This window comes from Pogoniulus pusillus, chromosome 7 (genome assembly GCF_015220805.1).
Source record: "Pogoniulus pusillus isolate bPogPus1 chromosome 7, bPogPus1.pri, whole genome shotgun sequence".
Taxonomy (NCBI): Eukaryota; Metazoa; Chordata; class Aves; order Piciformes; family Lybiidae; genus Pogoniulus; species Pogoniulus pusillus.
The window spans coordinates 31212645-31235079 of NC_087270.1; the positions used below are offsets into that span (position 1 = coordinate 31212645).

General features: G+C 37.7%; 1 protein-coding gene across 2 annotated transcripts in view; it reads left to right on the forward strand.

The window, feature by feature from the left end:
- WDR35 (WD repeat domain 35) overlaps positions 1-22435 on the forward strand; it is a 40609-nt gene that overhangs the window by 17428 nt on the left and 746 nt on the right. For both annotated transcript variants that reach the window (XM_064146403.1, XM_064146402.1), the window contains 15 exons: positions 5425-5569; positions 6601-6673; positions 8338-8391; positions 8789-8898; positions 10469-10679; positions 11240-11320; positions 11439-11575; positions 12472-12675; positions 14938-15084; positions 16295-16427; positions 17418-17528; positions 18615-18779; positions 19769-19909; positions 20722-20878; positions 21510-21750. In XM_064146403.1, coding sequence (XP_064002473.1) covers positions 5425-5569; positions 6601-6673; positions 8338-8391; positions 8789-8898; positions 10469-10679; positions 11240-11320; positions 11439-11575; positions 12472-12675; positions 14938-15084; positions 16295-16427; positions 17418-17528; positions 18615-18779; positions 19769-19909; positions 20722-20878; positions 21510-21750 — 2110 coding nt within the window. The remainder of the gene's footprint in view (positions 1-5424; positions 5570-6600; positions 6674-8337; positions 8392-8788; positions 8899-10468; positions 10680-11239; positions 11321-11438; positions 11576-12471; positions 12676-14937; positions 15085-16294; positions 16428-17417; positions 17529-18614; positions 18780-19768; positions 19910-20721; positions 20879-21509; positions 21751-22435) is intronic.

Below are 22435 nucleotides of genomic sequence, written 5' to 3' on the forward strand. Positions count from 1 at the left end.
AGTCTGCTTCTGTTCCCCCTAGTGTCAGAGGATCAGCTTAGTGCAGAGATTTACAATGCTCTTTCCTAGTGCCAGTTCATTTGTGGAACACTAGGCATTGCAGCCTTGGGAACATCTGCCTTTCTGAGTCCTGAAAAAATTCTGTAGCCTCAGTAATTCAAACATAACAAGCAAGCCTTTCATTGATGTGTGGTAAACACAGCCAAAAATTCAACATTTAAAAAAATACATGCATCTTCTAAGACTGCTTTAAAGTTAGCCTGCCAGACTTGATGGTGAAAGCAAAAAGCAAACACTTAACATATGCAAGACCCACGGAACACAGTGTGTAGTGGCTTTCCTTTTTTTGTAACCATTAAAGATATAACTTTGTACAACAGTTGGAAATATTTATGGCATGAGGTCAGTTTGTGTGAGGTGTGGACACGTGTACACAGTCAAGGTTTTAATACACAGTGTAGCATGCTGTCTTATCACAGTTGGAGCTTCTTGGCAGTGGAAGGTGTAGTTGTTCCCATTTGACAGCGTGCTGAACTTAAGCAGCTGGCTGGATTTGCTGAAGTCGACAGAGAAGGCCTTAAAGACAGAAGACCTTTCTGTAAAATCTTCTAAGGTTCTAGTTGGTACATCATTTCTAACAAAATAATGATCCTTTTGTCCTCTGGAAAAAAAATCAGCTTTAAATCAATTACCAGGAGAGAGTAATTGTTAGTGCAACATATAAGCAGTACAAAAGTAAAATTAATGCATCTCCTACTCAAGATAGTTGGAGGGGTGTGGCCTTATATTATCTCTCTGTGAAATTTTTACTCTCTCCTCTCTCTACCAAAGCACTTTTCAGGCTATTCTGTTTTACTAAAAGTAGTAAGTTGTTACATTATCTTCTGTCCAGAAAATAATTTGCTTAGGTAATTTTTGTTTTGAACTCTTGTTCTTGTTTCAGACTTCTAATTGTCATCCTTCAGAGTGGTTTAAAAACACTTAGGCAGCTCCTTTATTTGATAAATGCTTACAAAAAATGCCTTCTTATATAGATGAATGTTCCTCAACAGATCACTGAGTATCTTTGTGCTTCTGTGTATTCTTATGTTTGAACTCTTGCCTGCCATGAGTATAAACTATATTTTTTGACTGGCTGCAAATTGAACACAAAATATGTTGGTTTTTACCTGACTTCCCCTTGTTGGAATAGCAATCATCTGCCACTCGCCTTGAGTCCTCCTGTTTGAGTCTTTGAGGCACTGAGGGTGATCCAATCTGGTAGAAAAAAGACTTTTAACCTAGGGATGCTAAGTAGCTGGCAGAATGTTTGAGTAATGCATCTGAGAGTGTGTGTTAAGGTGCAATTTGTACAAATTGTCAATGTATAACATTTTATGAAATTGTTTCAACAAAGTGCTATTTATTAAACTCCTAATGGCATAGTAATTGTGATGGTGCTCGATGCTTGGTTCACCACCATGAGACACAAATCTTATGCTTTAGGGCTTGAAGCCAGCAGTTCAAGAAGAGTTACAAAAAAAAAAAGGAAAATATTTGCTCTGATGAAGTTTTAATTATGTCATTAGCTTTCTAATGCTTGCCTCTACTAATGGTGGCAAAAAAGGGATTAATTAGTCTTAATGTGGTGAAAGGCCATTGCTTAACTTCCTTTTTGACACTGATGATGGTTACATCTTAAAGCTCTTCCTCAGTGTTTGCTAGGTCATAAAGTAGTCTTCATCATTTAGCATTATTATGTCCCATTCTACAGAAAATAACCAACATCATTTCTTCTGTGCTCGTTTCACAGGCTCAAAAGCTTTCTGTCAAAGTTCTTTTATGAGTAACTAAAAATAAACTACAGAAGGTTAAAATATCTTGTTATATAATATCTTTTTAATGGAAATACAACAGATGGTATCTGCTAAGAAAATGTCACTCCAGCTGGATTATATCTTCTTCTTACATGTGCTTAGGAGCCCTGACACAGTGAAGTGTGGAGTTATCTTCCACATGTGTGTCAGTGCCCAGGAGAATGAATATAATGTCTTGATCAATATATAGGTGGATGGATTAAAGGCAGAGCATGGGAGTTATGTCTCAGTCTTTTACCTCCCTCCTGGACACCTTAACAAGGATGACTGAACTGCATGTGAAACAGCTTGTGAACTGCTGTTAATGTACAGCTGAACATTTAAAAATAAACTGTAACTGTTTTTTTTAGTATATCTTCATGTTCCATAAACTCTGGTCATTCACAAGTTGTCCTGTGTGTTCAGTTGTCCTGCTGCTTTCTGATGTTTCCCTGTATTTATGAACTAACACTTACAGAAACATTTGAATTAAGCTCTAAAATTAGGTAGATGTTACTGATCAGACTAAGATTGTCCCAGTTTTCCAGGAATAGCCTATGTCAGGCTCATATGAAAACAACAGCGTAATCTTGTGTCTGTCAGATTGTTTTCTTTCCATCAGATTTAGGTCAGATTTCTTGTTTCTCTTGTGTTTGCATATCTTATTTTATATACAGAAAATGTCTCAGCTTTTTCATGTAGCAAAGTAATACAGTATGAATTAAAGTTGTTTTCCATCTAGTATTTTTAAAACAAGAAGATTAAACATGAAAGCAGGTGTTTTCTGACTTTTATAGTGAGATGGAGTGAGTGTGGATGAAACACAGACATCACAGAAACTTGTTTGAGATTCCTGTCTATGTAAGAAATAAAGTTTCTCTCCTGGGAGGAGGTCTTTTGAGGGAACAGTGAAGAGAAATGAGGTGAGAAGAAAGAGTGGAGAAAACTGAGGACAACTATTTCACATTGGCTTTGTTTTGATAGGATGGTGTCTTAAATTTCTTTTCAGTATTCCATCATTGAAAAGTAAAGGCACCTGTTTAGATATCTTCTCTACATATTTTCAAGGTCTTGAATATTAAGACATTAATAATGAAGGTAGCTATCATCAAAATCAGTGGGAAAAGCTAGACAGTCTATGAAAGTTCATGTGTTTAGCATGGTAAGCTGCTATGCAGTGGAAATGCTCAACTGGCTGAGCAATGTCCAGATCTCTTGTCTCCTGACTATAGGTGCCTGCTTTTCTGTCTGCCTAACTGTTAGAACACAAATTTGAAGGCTACTGTTGCCCAAGTAAGTTAAATCAAGGCCACTGTGTAAGATGAGACTTAATTACAAGAAAGAAAACAAAGTAGTTAAACCAGCTGACTAGAAAGGGATTCCAGATTTTCCTCAGCCTCAAGGGATCAAAATTACCATCTTTCTTTCTCCAGGAAAGGACAAATCCTATTCCTTTTCACTTTGTCTCAGCAATGGCTCAAACTGAAGACATCCTTTCCTCCTGTTGCATCTATGCTGTTACGCAGCCAAGATGGAGAGCATTTTAGTGTAGCCCAGTGATTAAGCCTCTGAGGTGAGAAGGAGGAATAGAACACAGTAGAATAATTTCAGTAGGAAGTGACCTACAAGGATGATCTAGTCCATGTGCCTGATCACTCCAAAGCTGATGAAAAATTAAAGTATGTTATGAAGGGCATTGTCTAAATACCTCTTAAACACTGGCAGGCTTGGAACACTGACTGCCTCTCTAAGAAGCCTGTTGCAATCTTTGATCACCCTTCTGGTGAAGAAATGTTTCCTAATGTTCAGACTAGACTTAGATTTTAGTTTCTTAGATGCTTCTGTTTGTATTTTCTCTGTGTCCTTGCTTAATGACTGTCCAGTATGCAATGCTAAAGCAATTCTCAAAAAAATCCCTTGTGTCCTACTTTTATGGAATTGTTTAATCTATACAGGCAATTTTGTAAAAGCATTGATTCTCACAGATATGTATCTGATCATGATGATGGTGTCTGCATTCTGTGTATCCCTCTCCCTGCAAGTTCACATTTGGCTTAAATCCAGTCATCATTTAGCCTGCTGTTGCGAAGAGGGAAGGACCTGCCTTCCATGCTTGCTGCTCATTCCTACCCTCTGCAGCATTTGTGATTTTCCCTTTAATCCAACTTGAACTAATCTTTTATTTATTTAATTTTGAGGTCAGTTAGATGAATGAACTGATCCAACTTTCTCTGTGGTCGATCTGCTGCTATATCTGATAGAAAAGAAGTGGCAGGCAAATGTGTCAGGGGTTGGTATGTGGGTTTTTTTTTGACCGCAACAATCAGTTTTAAGTCTTAGGCATATTCATAAAATGCCTAATTGATTGATTGTATTCCTCTGGATGAAGCATAGATGTGTTGCCATCTTGCTTCTGGATCACAACAGACCTTATGTGAACATCCTTTCCCCCACTCTTACTGCAGAACTTTGAGGTCTGTACAAATGAGTAAGTCAAATGGGGAGTCACTTGGTGAGTCTGAGGAATGGATGTGGGATTGGTTTATCATTGTCTTGGAGTAAAGTATTTAAACATTGACTAATCTGAGTCCAAATATGGGTTTAGTACTACAATTATGTGATCTCATAACAGATTGTCATATTTAATTTTTAAAGGATGAAAGCATTATTATGGCATGTACAGCTGCAAGGAAATGAAAGAACAGAGCAAATACATAGAATTTATTAATACAGCTGTATTTGACTAAGTATTCTATTACAAGTGTGTGAAACACACTGAGTTGCATGTATTGCAAAGAACTGTACTGCTCCCTGCTCACCATTCCTAAGCTTTCTTATCCAGTATTTGTATTTATACTAAAAAAAATATTCTACAGCCATCAGGTAGCTTATATAATACTCTCAGTTTCAAAGAAGGAAAATCTGTTCAACCAATCTTCCCCCATCTGTCTCTTGTAGCATCGCTCTTCTTTTTGGCAGTCTTATAGCTCCCTCCAGAGTTCTGTTCTGTGCTAAAAATGCAAAAAAATGAGATTCACTGTAAAAGAATCAGATTTTTGTGCTTACAGCATGTTATGTCTCTGACTCAGTGTTTTACTAACAGGCTGGACCACAGAGTTTTTGTGAATTTGCCTGTTTTGTCTGGTAGTATAACGACTTGCTTGTAGAATTTGAAGACATTGAGAGATTTATTTAAAAGGTTTCTACATTCTGCTATGCCTTTTTATATGCATTCACTGGTTTTCAAAAAGTTGAACTAAAGGATTGTAAAAGGGAGAAAAAAAGCCACAAAACAGTCAATATAGGGGAATACAAGGAATAATGTAATGGTTTGAGTGCATGTAATCCATAACTTGTCAGGAATTTCTCTGTTCTTTTGAGTAAGACCAAAGAAGGCCCCAGTAATAATTTCTTAGCAGTTAATGACAACTGCTGCAAGGTTGCATGGTTTTGATTTGGTTTTTTTTTGTTGTTGTTTTTTAACTTTCCACCTATGGAAACATGGTTTCATGTGTCTGTGAAAAAGTTTGCAAACTGGCATATATTCTAGTAGTTGCTGCCTTAATTTTACATTTGGTTTTCAAAACAGAGCCTGTGTTTGCCACAATGACCAAAACACATGTGATAGCAGCTTCCAAAGAAGCATTTTACATCTGGCAGTATCGTGTGGCCAAGAAACTCACAGCAATGGAAATTAACCAGGTGTCACGGACCAGAAAAGAAGGCAGAGAAAGGTTTGTTTTCAGGCTTTGTCATTTTCCTTCCTTTGCATTAGCATCACTGCTAAAGGTGGCTTCTCACACACTTAAAATGTGAACTCTTGTCTTCTGTTTTTTCGTGGTTGGATCTGTTGACTTGCAAGCCTGCAGTATTAACTACTTTCTCATAACAGTTTTTCATAACTGATATGTGTTTGTTACCCACATCTCTTAGACTTTGGGTTCCTGGTCAGTGTCTCCATTTGCTTGCTGCCTGCTTCTCTAATGCAGCTCCATGTCCTGATGCTTTATTATTTTTTTCCTCCCTCTCCTTTTTGTCCTCCATACTCACTTTCTAGGTATTTTGCCACTGGTACCTTCAACTGAATGGCTGTAAGGACATAATCTATGCAGCTAGTTCTTCTTTAAATACACTTGTGTATGATTCTATCTTTGATGTCCAGTCCTATATGGACTTTCATCCTCTCAAACTAAACAAGACAGTCAACATCATCTTACCTCCAAAATATTTCCTTCCCAGGTGCTCATTAGTGACATTAAATCCTCTGTTGCTGTTGTTATGATTTTCTTTTGTATTCTTTTATGTTTGCTTTCATAGAGATGCTATGGCATCTTTCTATAAATCCATCATCTCCTGTTGCCATGTATCTGTAATAATGAGTAAGTATTTGTATGTGGTGTAATAACTTACATTTTTCAGTATGTGAATGGAGAAGAGTCTGATGAAGTATGGAAGTGAACTTCTGAAAAGATGCAGTTGGGATGGTCAGTGGTTTACAGAGATTTCTTAATGCTGAATGGAAGTTTATAGATCACATGAGAATAGATTATCAGGACTGCAAAAGTCATATCAAGTACCATGTCCTTATATTAATACAATGAAGCATTATCAAAAAGGATGCTACTGGAACATAGGAGCAGGCATAGCTTTTATTCTCTTTTCCATTTGCAATGATGTCTTCTCCAACGGCTGAAGATACCTGTATGCTATCAAAAATGATGCTTTCTTTGGACTTACTTTGTCTTCTGACTTTGCTTTTTTACAGGATTTATCATATTGATGATAGCCCTTCAGGATCTTCTGCAGATGGACACCTTGATTACAGCAAAATGACTGAAGTGAGTGGTGTCTTTAACTAGTTTATTGTGGTGTCACTAGTGGCTTGAAAGAGAAGTAGTTTTCATTGCTTTATTTTCATAGATTCTCATTAGTAGAAGTGGTCGTATCTGTCATGGGTTAAGTTCAATCTGCTGCTGACATTCAATCCCATGCTGCTGTCACGCCAGGTTCAAAATTAAAGCACTGGCTAGAGCACTCCCATGGGTGTTGAAGTTCGGATTGCAATGTGGGAGGCTTCCTGTTCCAGTTCCTGCTTCTGGATTCCAGGCTTTGGCTCTTTTCTGCTGGGATGGCAGCTGGATGGGAAGGGGCTGGGGAGAGTAGCTCCCTGGTTTGTTTTTTTAGCTTGCTGATTACTGTTTGCTGCTGCTTTCTGCTGTGTTTTTTCTGCAAACAGGCTAAGGTAATTGTGCATTGTGTTATCTCATTTATCTTAAACTTTTATCTCAACTCTATCTCAACACAGAGTTTTTTTGTGTGTGCACTACCTTCCCTTCATTTCTGTGTTGTAAGGAAGAGACTGTGGTAAACTAGCACAATACCTGAGCCTTCTTCTGCTTCTGCCTTTTGTACATGAGTGGTTTTATTCCCACTGGTTAGTCCGGTGTTACTGTATCATCCTGTAATATTGGAAATATGCGCCAAACTCTAAGGAACTGTCTTGGGTTCTAATTCAAATTCCCAGAGACTCTAATAAATTTGATAGAGCCAATGACAATTTGTAGAGTGCCCTCCCCTCTTCCTCCTCCTTTTCCCAAAAAGAGGGATTAGATATAGGGAGAGAGAGGTAAGCACACCCGAATAAATCAATCTCACTCGACTGGGAAGTTAAAAGGAAAAGCTTAACAATAACTTAGAAAGGTATCTGAGGTAGGGAAGTTTACAAAGGATAGGGAAGGGAAAAAATAGCAAAATACAAAAGGTATAAATACAACCCGAGTTGTGCGATGGTGGCTTTGTCTGCCTCGTGTCTGCCACGTGGTAAAAGCAGCTGGTAATGGTGGTATGATCGATGCAGGGAGAGATGTGTAGAGTGAGACAGCAAGAGCGAGAGACAGGAGGTGCCCCTTCATTTTATAGGACAGGAAGTGGGAGGAGTGGACTAACCATCACCTGGTGGTGCGACCCACCCCTGGGGAGGGGTCAAGACCCCCAGGGTCAGGTTCAGGGTTACTCCCCCTGCAGTGTTAACCCTATACAGGAACACAGAAAAAGTGTATTTTGGGGTGCAGTATGTAGACACCTGCTATCTTCTTAGTGAGAAGTAGCTCCCCTTATTTCAGCAAAGGATGTTGGAACTCAATAACCCCTCGTGGTATTTTCTGGCATTTTCAGCCTTTTTCACTTTCTGTGTGTGCAGGCATGTGTTCATTTTTGTACTTAATGGTGTACCTGAAATGTATCACAGGCCTCGCAAGTCACAGACAGTTGCCTTCTTGTGATTTCTGTTAAAGCACCTCTTATGTTTTGGGTTTCTTATTTTTAATGAAGGGGTAGAAGGAAGTAAGCTATCAATATTATTATTGACATGATACCTGTAACACAGGATTTCCATGTGGATATTAAGCAACATTCTTGTATATTTAAATAAAACTTATTTTTTAGCAATGCCTTCTTATTGTTGCATTAAAACTGATAATTGTTATTGCTTATATGTTTTCAGGGAACAAGAGATCCAATATGTGCAATAACAGCATCTGATAAGATACTACTTATTGTAAGTTATGTGTTTAAAATAAGTTCTAACTGCCTGTTGTGCTTATAGGGAGGAGATTTTTCTACAGCATATTCATAAGCAGTCACATTTTGTTACATAGACCATGTCTGGAGGTTCATGGCTAATTGTTGGGCTCCTGAAGCTGTTCTGTGTGTGGATGATGGCTGTTCATCTTAACATCCCTGATGGAAATAGATCTGTAAACAGTAACATCTTAAGAGAACATCTTGTTTACATAGCAGAACTCAGAACTTTTTGGGCGATGACATTGCCTTATTCTACTTTTGCTGTCTCTTATCCAAAACCTCCTTTGTGTAGGACAGCACATAAATAAGTCATTTTAAAGACCTTATTCATGTAAAAATTCTCTGAATAAGAAAGCATTGCTTTTCTGCAGGGAAGAGAATCTGGCACTATTCAGAGATACAGCCTTCCTAGCGTTGGTTTAGTACAGAAGTATACTCTGAACTGTCGTGCATATCAGCTGTCTTTGAACTGCAACTCCAGGTAAGCTCTAGGTCTGCTGTCTGATTTTAAAATAAACCACTGCAATTTGTGAAAATTCCAATTTTCCTGAATTCTGTCATTATATGATTATGCAGATACAAATTTTACTTTATAATATAAACTTTATTTATCTCTTAAGGCTTCTATTTCTATATCCTTCTAATGCCTGGAAACTTTTTTCATCCCATGTTAATTTTTCGTTGTTACAAGCTGTAGCTCATGGCAATGCTTCTAGCAAGACAAATGTTCTTAAGCTTCAGCTGTACCAACACTGATGTGCTTTGTACTTAGCTATTTTTTTTGCAGCAGTCTTGTCAAAAAAGCAAAAATATACTGACTGAAAAAGGGCTTGTAAGACATTTGAATCACTTCAAAATAACTTTATAAATTCAAACAAAATTCATAATACATGTGTAGGTTGCTGACCTTTTTAGGTAATATCCAAAGGTAGATTGTTTCCTTTAAAAGGCACGTGACTCTTGTTTTGAATACAAGCTCTTTCCTTCCTAAATGATTCTGTGCCAGTGAAAAAGGCTGAGATCTGTAAGCGTTTAGAAGTTAATTTTCTAAATTGCTATTGAAATTTTAATAGAGATTAAGGGTGTTTAAATACCTTTGAATATTTAGAAATGCTTATAAAACAGCACTGTAGTAAATACAGGCTCCTACGATTCACTGAAGAGCTGTGTCACTGGAATATTTCAAATGTAACCCTGTAGAAACTGCATTTTCCTGTATTTTAAATTACTTCAAGGATTAATTGGGTAAGACATCATATAATTTGGAATTAAAAAACCCAAACAAACCAACTCATGACAAAACCCTTTGTAGAAAGACACAGCCTCAGGCTGCGCCAGGGGAAATTTAGGCTCGAGGTGAGGAGAAAGTTCTTCACTGAGAGAGTCATTGGACACTGGAATGGGCTGCCCGGGGAGGTGGTGGAGTCGCCGTCCCTGGGGCTGTTCAAGGCAAGATTGGACGTGGCACTTGGTGCCATGGTCTAGCCTTGAGCTCTGTGGTAAAGGGTTGGACTTGATGATCTGTGAGGTCTCTTCCAACCCTGATGATACTGTGATACTGTGAAATATGAGAAGTCCTGTTCTGGAGAGTAACTATCTGCATCACCATGCGGTCGCTTTAATTTAATTTAAGAATTTGCTTAATTGCCTTCTAGTAAATAATAAAAAACAGTTCTGTTTGGTCATTAATTTCAAGCTCTGTTAAAAGTTTGGCAAGGGGCAGAACCTGCAGTTTACTCAAGCTGATAGGCAAAGTCTAAGGATCTTCAAAATGGTGGATGAAAAATGGGCCTATTACAGAACCTTTGCAGGACCAGATCCTATATGAGCATGTTGTGGTTTTTAAAGAGCTGCCAGGATGAAAAACTTCTTTCTATGTTTCCAGTCTCTTTCTGTTGTGCAGATAAATGAAATTCTATGGAATTACACTGGTATTAGCTTAGAGGAGAAATTCAGCCTGAGTGTGTCAGTTTAGGGAAATATATCATATTAACAGCTTTGAATAGTAGTATTTAGCTGTCCTTTTTTCTTCTTCCTTTGTTGTTGTGCAGTCGTATTGCTATCATAGACCTTTCAGGTGTTTTGACTTTGTTTGACTTGGATACCCGGGCAGTAGACAGTACAGGAGCACAAGTGATAGGTGAGCAGCTGAAACTGGAACGCAAAGATGTATGGGATATGAAATGGGCCAAAGACAACCCGGATTTGTTTGCAGTGATGGAGAAAACAAGAATGTATGTTTTCAGAAACTTGGATCCAGAGGTAAATATTACCATGGGTACTCAGTTTACAAATCCACTCATGAATTAATGGCTTTACATTTTGTTATTGTGCTTACCATTCAATTAAGCAAGTGTTTATATAAAGAAACTTACTTCTGGAAATCTCAACGTTTCTAAATTCAAATGTAGGAGGTTTTTTAGGTACAAATAAGTAAAATGAACCATCAGTCCTGGGAAGATAAAAATACTGTAATATTTTCCTTAACTATATATTTTCATGAGCATATATTTGTACACTTTGGAAAATATAAACACATTTTTAGTGAAGAGATTTGTGAAACACAGTTCAGTTAAGTCTAAATATTTACAAGTATTCCTTTATCTCTTTCTCATGATTTCATTACAGAAAACATGAGAACTGTCTCTGTATCTGGAATTGTCAATCACACTAATGATTTTAGTATTTGTTTCCTGTTGGAAATGCACTTAAATCCTAGTTTGCAGAAGAAGGTGGTCTCTTTATGTATGCCTAACAGATTTGGTTATGATTTAATCAGACAGAGTACAAGTTCATTCCTTTGTAACTTATTTAACTTTTAGGAACCTATACAAACTTCTGGATATATTTGCAACTTTGAAGATTTGGAAATCAAATCTGTTCTTCTGGATGAAATGTTAAAGGTAAGTATAGTACTTCACAGGAAAAGCTGATGTCTGTCTTAATGACATAGACTATAGATATGTTGGGTGAAAACAAAGGTGACATGAAATAAAATTGCTTCTTTATCCATTATGTTAGAATCCTGAACATCCAAACAAAGATTACATCATCAACTTTGAGATTCGGTCATTACGAGACAGTCGAGCATTGATTGAAAAAGTTGGCATTGAGGAGTCTTCCCAATTCATAGAAGATAATCCACATCCCAGACTTTGGTAAAATCTGTTTATGAGCCAAGTTTGTTGTGTGCTGCTTGTACTTTTTTCCTGTTCAAACAGTTCCACTGTTGCAGTTGAAACCAATTTGAAAGCTCCTCTTCTAAGAAAATCTCTTTATTGGCCTGAATCACCTTCAGAGGAGCAGTACAGCATGGATGAAAGGCCCAGAGATGCTATGCAGTACCGTGCTAGCCTAGCTCCCCACCTTTTTCACATTTGATATGTTTGGGCAGTCCCAAGATGTGAGACAGTCCTCTGATAATCTTGGTGGCTGTCCTCCGGACCTGCTCCAACAGTTCCTTGCCCTCTTTGTGTTGGAGGCTCCACGGGAGTACACACAGTGCTCTGGGTGGGTTCCCATGAGAGCAGAGTAGAGGACAAATCAGTTAAAAGTAGGAGAGAATTATTAAACATTAGTGAATTTCAAAACTAACCACAAACTTTCATGTGATGCAGCCCAGGATACTGATGGCTTTCTGAGTTCTAAGTACAATTGCTGGCTCACATTGAGCTTCTCATCAACCAACACTCTGAAGTCCTTCTCAGGTCTGCTCTCTATCCATTCTCCACCCAGCCTGTACTTGTGTTTGGGATTGGCCCCACCCAGGTGCAGGACCTTGCACTTAGCTTTGTTGAACTTAATGAAGCATGGGCATTAGCCCACTTATCAAGCCTCTCAAAGTCCCTCTGGTTGGCATGCCTTCTTCCAGTGTGTCAACCACACTACACAGCTTAATGCCAGGCTAACTTGTTGAGAGTGCACTTCATCCCACTGCCCATGCTGCCAACAAAGGTGAACTTGAATATCTTCCTTAAATATTGACTAGGTAAATGAATCCTCATTTAATTTACTTTATAGCTGCTTTTCCACCTATTACACTTGTTTTTCACAGGCGTCTCCTGGCTGAAGCTGCTCTTCAGAAGCTGGATCTGCAGACTGCTGAAAAAGCTTTTGTATGTTGCAAAGATTACCAAGGGATTAAATTTGTGAAGCGTCTAGGCAACCTGCAGAGTGAGTCAATGAAGCAAGCAGAAGTGGCAGCCTATTTCAGCAGGTTTGAAGAAGCTGAAAGAATGTACCTGGATATGGACAGAAGGTAATTACAGTATCACAGTATCAACAAGGTTGGAAGAGACCTTACAGATCATCAAGTCCAACCCTTTACCACAATTCTCAAGGCTAGACCATGGCACCAAGTGCCACGTCCAATCCTGCCTTGAACAGCTCCAGGGATGGCGACTCCACTACCTCCCTGGGCAGCCCATTCCAGTAGCCAATGACTCTCTCAGTGAAGAACTTTCTCCTCACCTCAAGCCTAAATTTACCCTGATGTAGCCTGAGGCTGTGTCCTCTCGTTCTGGTGCTGGCCACCTGAGAGAAGAGAGCAACCTCCCCCTGGCCACAACCACCCCTCAAGTAGTTGTAGACAGCAATAAGGTCACCCCTGAGCCTCCTCTTCTCCAGGCTAAACAACCCCAGCTCCCTCAGCCTCTCCTCGTAGGGCTGTGCTCAAGGCCTCTCCCCAGCCTCGTCGCCCTTCTCTGGACACGCTCAAGCATCAATTGCATGGAGTCATCCCAGCAACGAATGAAAAATCTGGAAAAAAATGGTAGCCTGAATAAGATATTGCTGTTTTAGCACTGGAGACAGTTTCTGGAAAGACAGAAGAAGATCAGATGGAGAGAATTTTATTGTATCCATAGATAACCAATTCTGTATGTAAATCAGCACATTCCAAACTGTTTGCAAAACCCTAGAGGCTTTAGGCTGTGCTGGGTTTCATAGATTATTTTTGCAAGTATTTTATTGGTATTTCAACTGGGATTCCAAAAATACAAACAATCTTAACTAACATTTAATTTATGTACTGTTGCTCTGAGTTAGTAGCCAAGTAGACATTCTTTTCAATTACATACACAAACAACAGAGTTTTTAATGAACTGTAATCTCTGGAGAGACAGAAAGGGCTCTGGATGAAACTGGGGACCAATCAATGGAATTTTTATTAAGGAATGAGAACAAACAAAGCAAAATAAGAGTATTACTGGGGAATAGGAATTAACACTAAGTAATTAGCTAGAGAACTATACTGAGAAAGGATAATGAGAATAAGCAGCAATTGTACAATGTAGCCTGTAGGTGGTGGTCAAACTTGGGGAAGAATTAATCACTTATGCACATACAAAATTTTTAAGCTTTGATTAATAGATCCAAGAAAAAGAGGAGAAAATGATGTTAAAAAAATACTACTTCTTTCATGCTGTAAGAATGAGAAACCTTTCCTTTCCCCAGTAAAACGGGGGTGGGGGGGAAGAGGCAAGAACTGGGGAATGATGCACGTTGAAGCCTGCTGTTAAAACATTTTCCTGCTTGTAATTAAGTAGCTGATGGAAGTATGCTTCAGTCATACTGCAACACTAATTTTTAGATAAGGCATATTCTTTTGCACATGGATGAAGAGAAATTTGACTTACAGAACTGAAGAAGTCAAAGGCTTGTTTTTACTGATTTCTTCAACAGTGTCCTCCAGCTCCAAGAATAGGGGTATTCTGTATTTACCTTAGGCGTCGCCTCATCACTAGAAACACCTTGATAAAGACCTGCCATAAATCAGTCTGAAAGAAATCTATTTTTCAAATACAATGTAAAAAATACAAAGAGATGCCCTGACTGCACTGACTTGCTATTGTCTTCCTTAATTTACTTGTAAGATAAGGGCATGTTAAAAGAAGCATGTCTATCTGTGCCATTTATTTTCTATGCACCTGCAGAATTACTTTTATATGAAGTAACATAGAATTAGTCTATAAGGTGGAATAGATGTGCTAGATAAACACAAGGCAGATCATATGTAAGCATGACTAACAAGAGAAAGACTACTTCTGAGTCCTTTCTCCTTCATCCAAAGTCATCATGAATCTGAAAGAGAAGGCTCTGAAACCCATTTATCTCACCTTTTAACCTGCATTATTCATGATCCTTGTTCCTTGGCCTTTCCCCTCATCTCCCCTCTGCTGTTAGCTGTTAGCAAGTTCTGCTATCTACTGTAAGGGTCAGCTGTGAAAGATAAAGAATGGTGTACATAGTAACAGGAAACCTGCATCAGCCCAGCTGTCTTTCCAGATGCTCATTTAACCCCTAAGGCAGGAGCATGTCCGATAGGGCATTGTATATGTGTGATAGAACCTGTGAGCAATTAGAGCATTCACTTTTATGGAATACTGTGTGTGTAAACGAGATTATCTGGGATCACTGTGATACCAGCATTATAGGCTATGATCATGAAAAGAATTTTCTCAGTTTTGTTAGCTATTTTATTCTCTGACTTTTTTCCTGCTCTTTTGTGTGTGTGTACTAGAGATCTTGCCATTGGGCTACGGATAAAACTGGGAGATTGGTTTCGAGTATTACAGCTATTGAAAACTGGCTCAGGTGATGCAGACGATGCCCTTCTTGAACAAGCACACAATGCTATTGGAGATTACTTTGCAGATCGTCAGAAATGGTATGTTCTATAGGGGAACCAGGGAGAAACAAGTTATAATGGAACTTTTAAGACTGAAAACAAGACTTAATGTATGAGGAGAGACAGACATTGGTAAAGTTAGAATGTAATACATCGATAACTCTGGAATGATGAAATATAGCTGAGACCTTTATGCTTCCACCATGGCATGTACCTTTAATCAGAGCTGTTGATCGACTGTCTAAATAATGAATGTGATAGAAACCTGTTTTGCCAGAAGTCTGCCTGCTTCAAAGGAGGGGAGGGGGAGAGAAATACCTATGCAGTTGCGCTATGCTGGCTACAGAAAAGTATAAAGAAAAAAATATCTGTTAAAAGTAGGATTATTAAATATCAGTGAATTTCAAAACTCACCACTAATTTTCCTAGAATGCTTAAACTAAACAATATTTAAAAAGTCCAGAGTCCTCTCTGACTTGGATCTGTCTCCAGCTATTGCTGAAACTGGGCACCCAGGGAAGATTTTAGGAACAGTGCATGCACGTAATGTTGTATCTCCAGAACACATTTTACGGTCAAGTACTTACTGAGCCAGACGTGACGTCTTCATAGTTTAAAACCTTTCTTTCAGGAATTTTTCTTGTTTCTTTCTAAGACAGTCTAAATTTTTAGCATCCTGAACACTGTTTTATGGAGTTCCACAGCTCCACTTATATATTGCAGTTATCCAGACTGTATTACCATAAAGAACTTGGGCCCCAAAATAGTTGAAAACTTATGATTAGTTTTTGAAATGTGATTTTTTGATGCTTTAGGTAACTTTAAAGAATGCTCTTGAGACTTTAGTGCTGGAGTGGTTTTTGTAGTTTGATTTGGTGGTTTTGGTTGTGTTTTGTTTTTAAATAACAAGCACAACAGTAAAGCCCTTTTCTGAAAATTTAGTTGTTGTGCATTATCAGCCATGGTCTGTACAGATATCAGAATGCAGTTTTAAGATTCCTTGACTTTCTAACATTCTGCTAGTCACAGAATCAATTTTGCTACTACTTTACTTAAAGTAAAACTTACAGAAACACTTTGGAAAACCAGTAGAAAACTACAAAAGCTTCCCCAAGCGGCTACCTATTTAAAATAAAACAATTGTAAATTTGCAAATGCAATAGTTTTACACAATGAGAAGCTTTATTTTTGGCTATACATCAGAAGCTACCACTTCCAAAAACATATTTTCTTTTAATTTCATTATTAGGTTCAATGCTGTACAGTACTATGTACAAGGACGAAACCAGGAACGTTTAGCTGAATGTTACTACATGCTAGAGGACTACCAAGGACTAGAGAATCTTGCAAACTCTCTTCCAGAGAATAATAAATTGCTCCCTGTAAGCAAAAATCACCCTAATTGTCATTGTCTTATGCTTAACTATTTAAATAACTTAAATTTACCCATCTTAGGAGGGTTAAGAAAGAGAAAATGCAGTATATGACCTACTCACTAAAGTATACTGGTGTTATTTTGGTGCCAATCTTCTGTGTTATTATTGTTTTCATATTTCATCCTTCTTTCTTTCTCTTACTGTCCAGGTTCTCCAGAAAGACCTGACTATTTATCATGCTTTTTTGGCCACGTGGTCAAGTGATAGATAATTCACTGCTCCCCTCCCCAGGTTACAGCATTTCTCTAGAGTAGCTGTGCTTCATTGAGAGTTCAATCCATATGGTTGAACACTTATTTTACCTTTTACTTTGTTTCCTAATCTACACTAAGATTTCACCACACCCCACCACCCCCAGATTCTTCCTGGGTGCTATTCTTGGTTTAAATTCTTCCAGAGTAACTCTGGTGCGAATGCTAATGTACAATGAAAATTGAAGGTGTGTTACTGAAAGGAGGGAAAGTAGGTAATATAGCCTGAAATGACTGATCAGCTAGTAGTTAAATTAAAATTTATGACATGATTGATCAGTCTAAAAAGGCTTGGAAAATGCCAAACAAGCGGATTTAATGCCATTTCCAGTTGTTTGAACAAAGCAAGACATAGCACTTTATTTGTAATACAAACTTTCTAATAACAAACTTTTGTGACTAAAATAGTAAGAATGCAGTCCTTCTGGTATTTGATTTGAAAGAAAAATGTTTAAATATTTTTGTGTGTGTTTGTTTAGTTTGTTTGTTCGTTTAAATTAAGCGCTAAGTGAGAGCAGCACACTAAAGATCTACAACAGTATCTGTACAGAATCTAGGAGGCCACACTCCATTCCCCCAACTTCTTGGAATTACATTAAAGAAAAATATAATATTGTTGAAAATGCTATGCAATGTACTAAAGATCTGGAAATGCATTTAATGTGATGCTGATGCCTTTTTACAGGACATAGCTTACATGTTTGTAAGAGTGGGGATGTGTGACCAAGCTGTGTCAGCCTTTCTTAAGTGTAATCAACCAAAGGATGCGGTAGATACCTGTGTACATCTCAACCAGGTAAACCAATAGTAGATAGTCCCATATCAGTTTAACAGTGAGATTTCTATTTTAATGCCCAATTAAATACAAGTTTTTAAGTGTCTGATTAGTCATCACACTTTCTGGAAAATTCATAGTTCAGTACTTAAATCAGTTATGGAAAATAGGATTAGAGCTTTGGAGGGACAAAGCCACGTGCAGCAGTGCTACTTCTCTGTGTGTGCATGTGTCATGGGTTCAGCATGGTGAGGATACTCAGTATACCAACACTGTCGCCTTTGTAGAAGCCAGGTGATGCTGCCTCCTTATGGAATGGGAGGAAGACTGGAGAGCTGCAGACTGCTCATTTAGCATGTTCCACTCCTTCCTCATACAGATGTGAATTTATTTGTGGTTGCAGTAGAATGTAGCTGTGAAAGAACCTGTATGTTTACAGCTCGGGCAGTTTCCCAGTGTAACTTAGCTGTGCAAATGTTTGTGGCAGCATAAGAGACAAAAACTGAGGATGGCTGTGTGGAATTTGACGTGTAGGAATGGCAACACTGGCCAGTGCTGGCTTTATGGAAGCGATTTTCTAGTTTACTGATCTGAAAGGCTGTATGAGTTAGGAGATTCCACCAAGTTTCTCAGTCCTGCCAAACAAAGTAATCAAACTACTGAAGAGCAGGAAAATTCACAGACAAAATTAAGTGTGTAGGAAGGATAAGTAGTGTTACTGTTTGTGCCTTAAGCTTAAAGGCCAAAGTCCTTCTTTAGACATGCTTTTAAGTGTCTGGGTTTCAGTAATACCACAACTGTTCAAATCCATCTGTACAGGTATGAGCAACAATGAAGTGATTTTTCAAGGCTTTTATTAAAGCAGAAGGAACAGCTTTGCATGTGGTTTTGGACAGAGGTCCAGCATGTGTTTCACAGGCCTGCTGTATCACATGATTGTCAATGATGGTGGCATTTGTATTCTCTTGCTTTTTACTTTAAGTAGCACAGTTCTAAATGGTGATGAAGCATGGCACAAAAGTGTTGCAGACTATTCATGGATAACCAGCTTGTTCTGAGAATGTACTTGAGAAAGTGAGATTGGTAATTGTCTGTCTTCATTTCCAGTGGAATAAAGCTGTGGAGCTGGCTAAAAATCACAATATGAAAGAGATTGGATCCTTGTTGGCCAGATATGCAAGTCATTTACTGGAAAAGAATAAAATTCTTGATGCTATAGAACTCTACCGTAAAGCAAATTATTTCTTTGAAGCTGCTAAGCTCATGTTCAAGGTACTGGCAGTTTTTACTTTTATGTCAAATAACTGGGAGTTTGGACTAGCTATTATTGCTTCCATGCTTTTACTTTCTAGGGATTATTTTATGTCCAGGCAATAAGCAGATATCACTTTACAGGGTACTGCTAAGTTCAGGTATCATTACTCTGGGCACCCTCTGTAGCCAGTACAGAGGAGACTTTGAGGGCAAAACCAGTCAGATTTATTTAGAGATTTTTCACTTCAGAATGAGATGAACTGCACCTTGGAAAAGGTCCTGTTGCTGTTCATTGCCTAGTAAAGGAGTTACAGCAGACTGGCCTGGGTACAATGTTCACATTATTTCCTATGTTGTCTGGATTAACTTTATCTTTTTTATTTTAAAAAATAGCAGTGTTACTAACTGCAAGTTAAACTTTGGTATTTCTTCAATTGGTATCTTTAATTAGAAACTGCTATTGTGTGCTTTTGTGATAAAGATGTTCCATAGATTTTGTTTGACTGCAAAGATTTCTGTACATAGCTGCTAAAGTCTCTAAGGGTGCTATGCAATTTTTGGAGCAAGTATTAATAGTAAATATATTATGCTATTTTCATTTTTTTTTTCTGGGAAAACTATCAGACCTTATTGAAGGCTATGTGTTTCTTAAACTAAACTGTTTAAAAATTGCTATTTTAATGCTTATTTTTATATTAGCTCAACAGACATACACATGGTTACACTGATTTTTTTGTCTTTTTTCCCCCCCTCCATTCCTGAGAATCTGACTTTATATACTAATTACTTAAATAACTATAGAATAATGTGCATTCTTCACTTTGATATTTTCATTTACAGTTCTGTTTGTAGTCTAAATTATTACATTCAAATGCAGAATAATTTTTTTAGGCACAATTTCCTAGGTTTTTACAAGCATGGAGTTGTCCATGAGAATGAAGCAGCCTTCTTCTAATTATTAGTTCTTTTTAAAATCTACATTAAATTCCTTGGGTTTGTTTTTTAAGATTGCAGATGAAGAGGCAAAGAAAAGGACCAAGCCTTTGAGAGTTAAAAAACTTTATGTATTATCAGCCTTACTTATGGAACAGCACCATGAACAAATGCAAAATGCACAAAGGGGAAAACTGAAAGGAAAAAGTTCAGAGGTAGAGTATTGGGTTTTTTGGTTGGTTTGGTTTTTGTTTTGGGTTTTTTTGCTTGTTTTGTTTCTGAGTATGTGCTGCCTAGACAGAATAACTGAAGCTATCTTCATGTGAGGCTTTTACATTTCTTAAAAATGATTTTTTTCTGCTGAGAAGAAAACCTTCCTTAAATCAAGTCTTCCATGAAAACGCATTGTTTAAAGTATTATTTACAAACACATAAGTCATATGTATTAGTAGCTATTTTTCTTCCTAAATTCAATGTGTTTTTTCTTAATGTTTTCACTGTAACTATGAAAACTGCACTCAAGAACTCTTGAGTTTTTTCTCCCAGCAAGACTTTCACTTAGTAAGTTTCAATCCCAAAGAGAGATACACGATTAGATTAAGCTATGTTGGCTATAATTTAGTAGGGAGACAGCTCCAGATATGGGAGAAGCAAGTAAGTTTTGGCGATTCTTTTTCTGCTCACACTTTCATCTTCATATGCACAAATTAAATAGTTTAAACAAAGTTTTAAGAGCTCTGGTGTTGAAATGCAATATTAATCCAAACTATGAACCAGTCTGCAGATGTGCACAGAATATATTTGTACACACGTGTATGGTATTTATCTTTGAAAATCCACACCATATGTTCTGCCTATGCACTGTATGAAATGCCTAACAATGTTCATGTCCATGTATTTATATTTTCCCTAGTTAACACAGACAGTGGTGTAATCACTGAGTACAGAAAAGTCTTTTTCATTTATCCCCATTTCCTGCTGTATCTGTTTCATATAAAAATTACTTGTGATACTGCTTTGTTTTCAGGCTGGTTCAACTTTGGCTGGGTTGCTAGAAGAAGATGTTCTTTCTTCAACTAATCGCTTTGCAGACAATGCTTGGCGAGGAGCTGAGGCTTACCATTTTTTCATACTTGCACAAAGACAGCTCTATAAAGGTTCTGTAGATGCAGCACTTAAAACAGGTAGGACTTAATTTTTAACTCCCCAAAGGAACCCTTCTAATTTTACAGACCTGCAGAATACACAATTGCATTTATAGTTGGCATATTTTTTTTTGGTCATACTAGATGCACGGAATTTAAACCAAAACCATAGAATGAATTGAATATGGCTGTAGTTATGATACCTGGAGAGTATTTTCTTGGTGACAATGCCAAGTCTAACTTAGCAAATATTACTTAGTTAAATTGGGACAATCTCTGCAGTTATTCTGTTGATGCTTTGTTTCTTTCTTTAAACTATAATGCATGCCTGAATTTACATCAGACCTCTCTGTAGAACTTCATAAAAAATCTATGGGAGTTACAAAAGCACATTAATGCCCTATACGTTGTCCAAGTAATGAAGGTTCATTTCAGACACTTATAATGTGTTCTTTAACAAAAGACACTTTTAATTTCTCAGTCAAATCCTCTTGTTTTTTCCTGGGTTTAAGTGTTGAACCACACATGCTTCATAGCCATGTAAATGAAAATATTTTGGTTGGTTGTGTCCACTTTGTATGATTTATATTATCTATTAGTAGCAAATAAGACAGATGCTTGCAATTCTCAAAAGGCATGTAATAATTCCCTTATTTTTTTCTTTTCTTAGCTCTTCATTTGCGAGATTATGAAGACATTATCCCTGCAGTTGAAATCTATTCCCTCTTGGCACTCTGTGCATGTGCAAATAGAGCATTTGATATTTGTTCAAAAGCCTTTGTTAAACTAGAATCCTTGGAAAGTCTTAGACTAGAGCAGAGGCAACAGTATGAAGATCTTGCTTTAGAGATATTTATGAGACATTGTCCAAAGTCTAACAAAAAGTTCGATGTGGATGATGTTCATGAGAGGTGAGTCTATAGTTAGATGATACTGTAATGACATTTTTTTCCCACTTTTATCTGTATTTTGGGTTTTGTCAGGTTTTGTGTGACCAAGTTAATTTTATCCTTTGCAGCTTAAACTAAATACTGGTCAGAATGATGCAGGTCTTAGCTACTTTGAAAGAGTTATAAACCACTGTTTTAATTAGGAGAATAGACAATGGCTGGATTGGAGGAACTGGTCATAAAGATCTAAGTTAATCTGAAATACATGTGAACAGAGCACAAGAGGACCTTTCAGGCCTCATGTGCCATTAAAGTAAAAATGTTTGCATCACCATTCTGGTGTGATGCAAGTGTTAACAAGTGAATGTTTAACCATTGTTAACCAGTAAGTCTCCAGTGTTTAGTGAATTACTTGAATCTGCATGGTACAAGACGGTGAGTATGTCAAGTGAAAGAATTAGAATATGAAGGGCACAACTCTAAGGAGGTAAGTCCTTGCAGTAGCTGTACCTGCAATGGTACCTTTCAACATTTTTCCTGCTAACAGCGCTGAGTTTGTGAACATGCAAATTGACTGTGACTCAGTTTTCTTTCTAATGGTTAGAATTTTAACCTGATTGATTTTACCGTGGAGGTGTACAGAATCTCACTAGTGATTTTCAGGTTGACTCCTCAGAGGAAAAGCAGTGCAGATGTCTAATGGAGC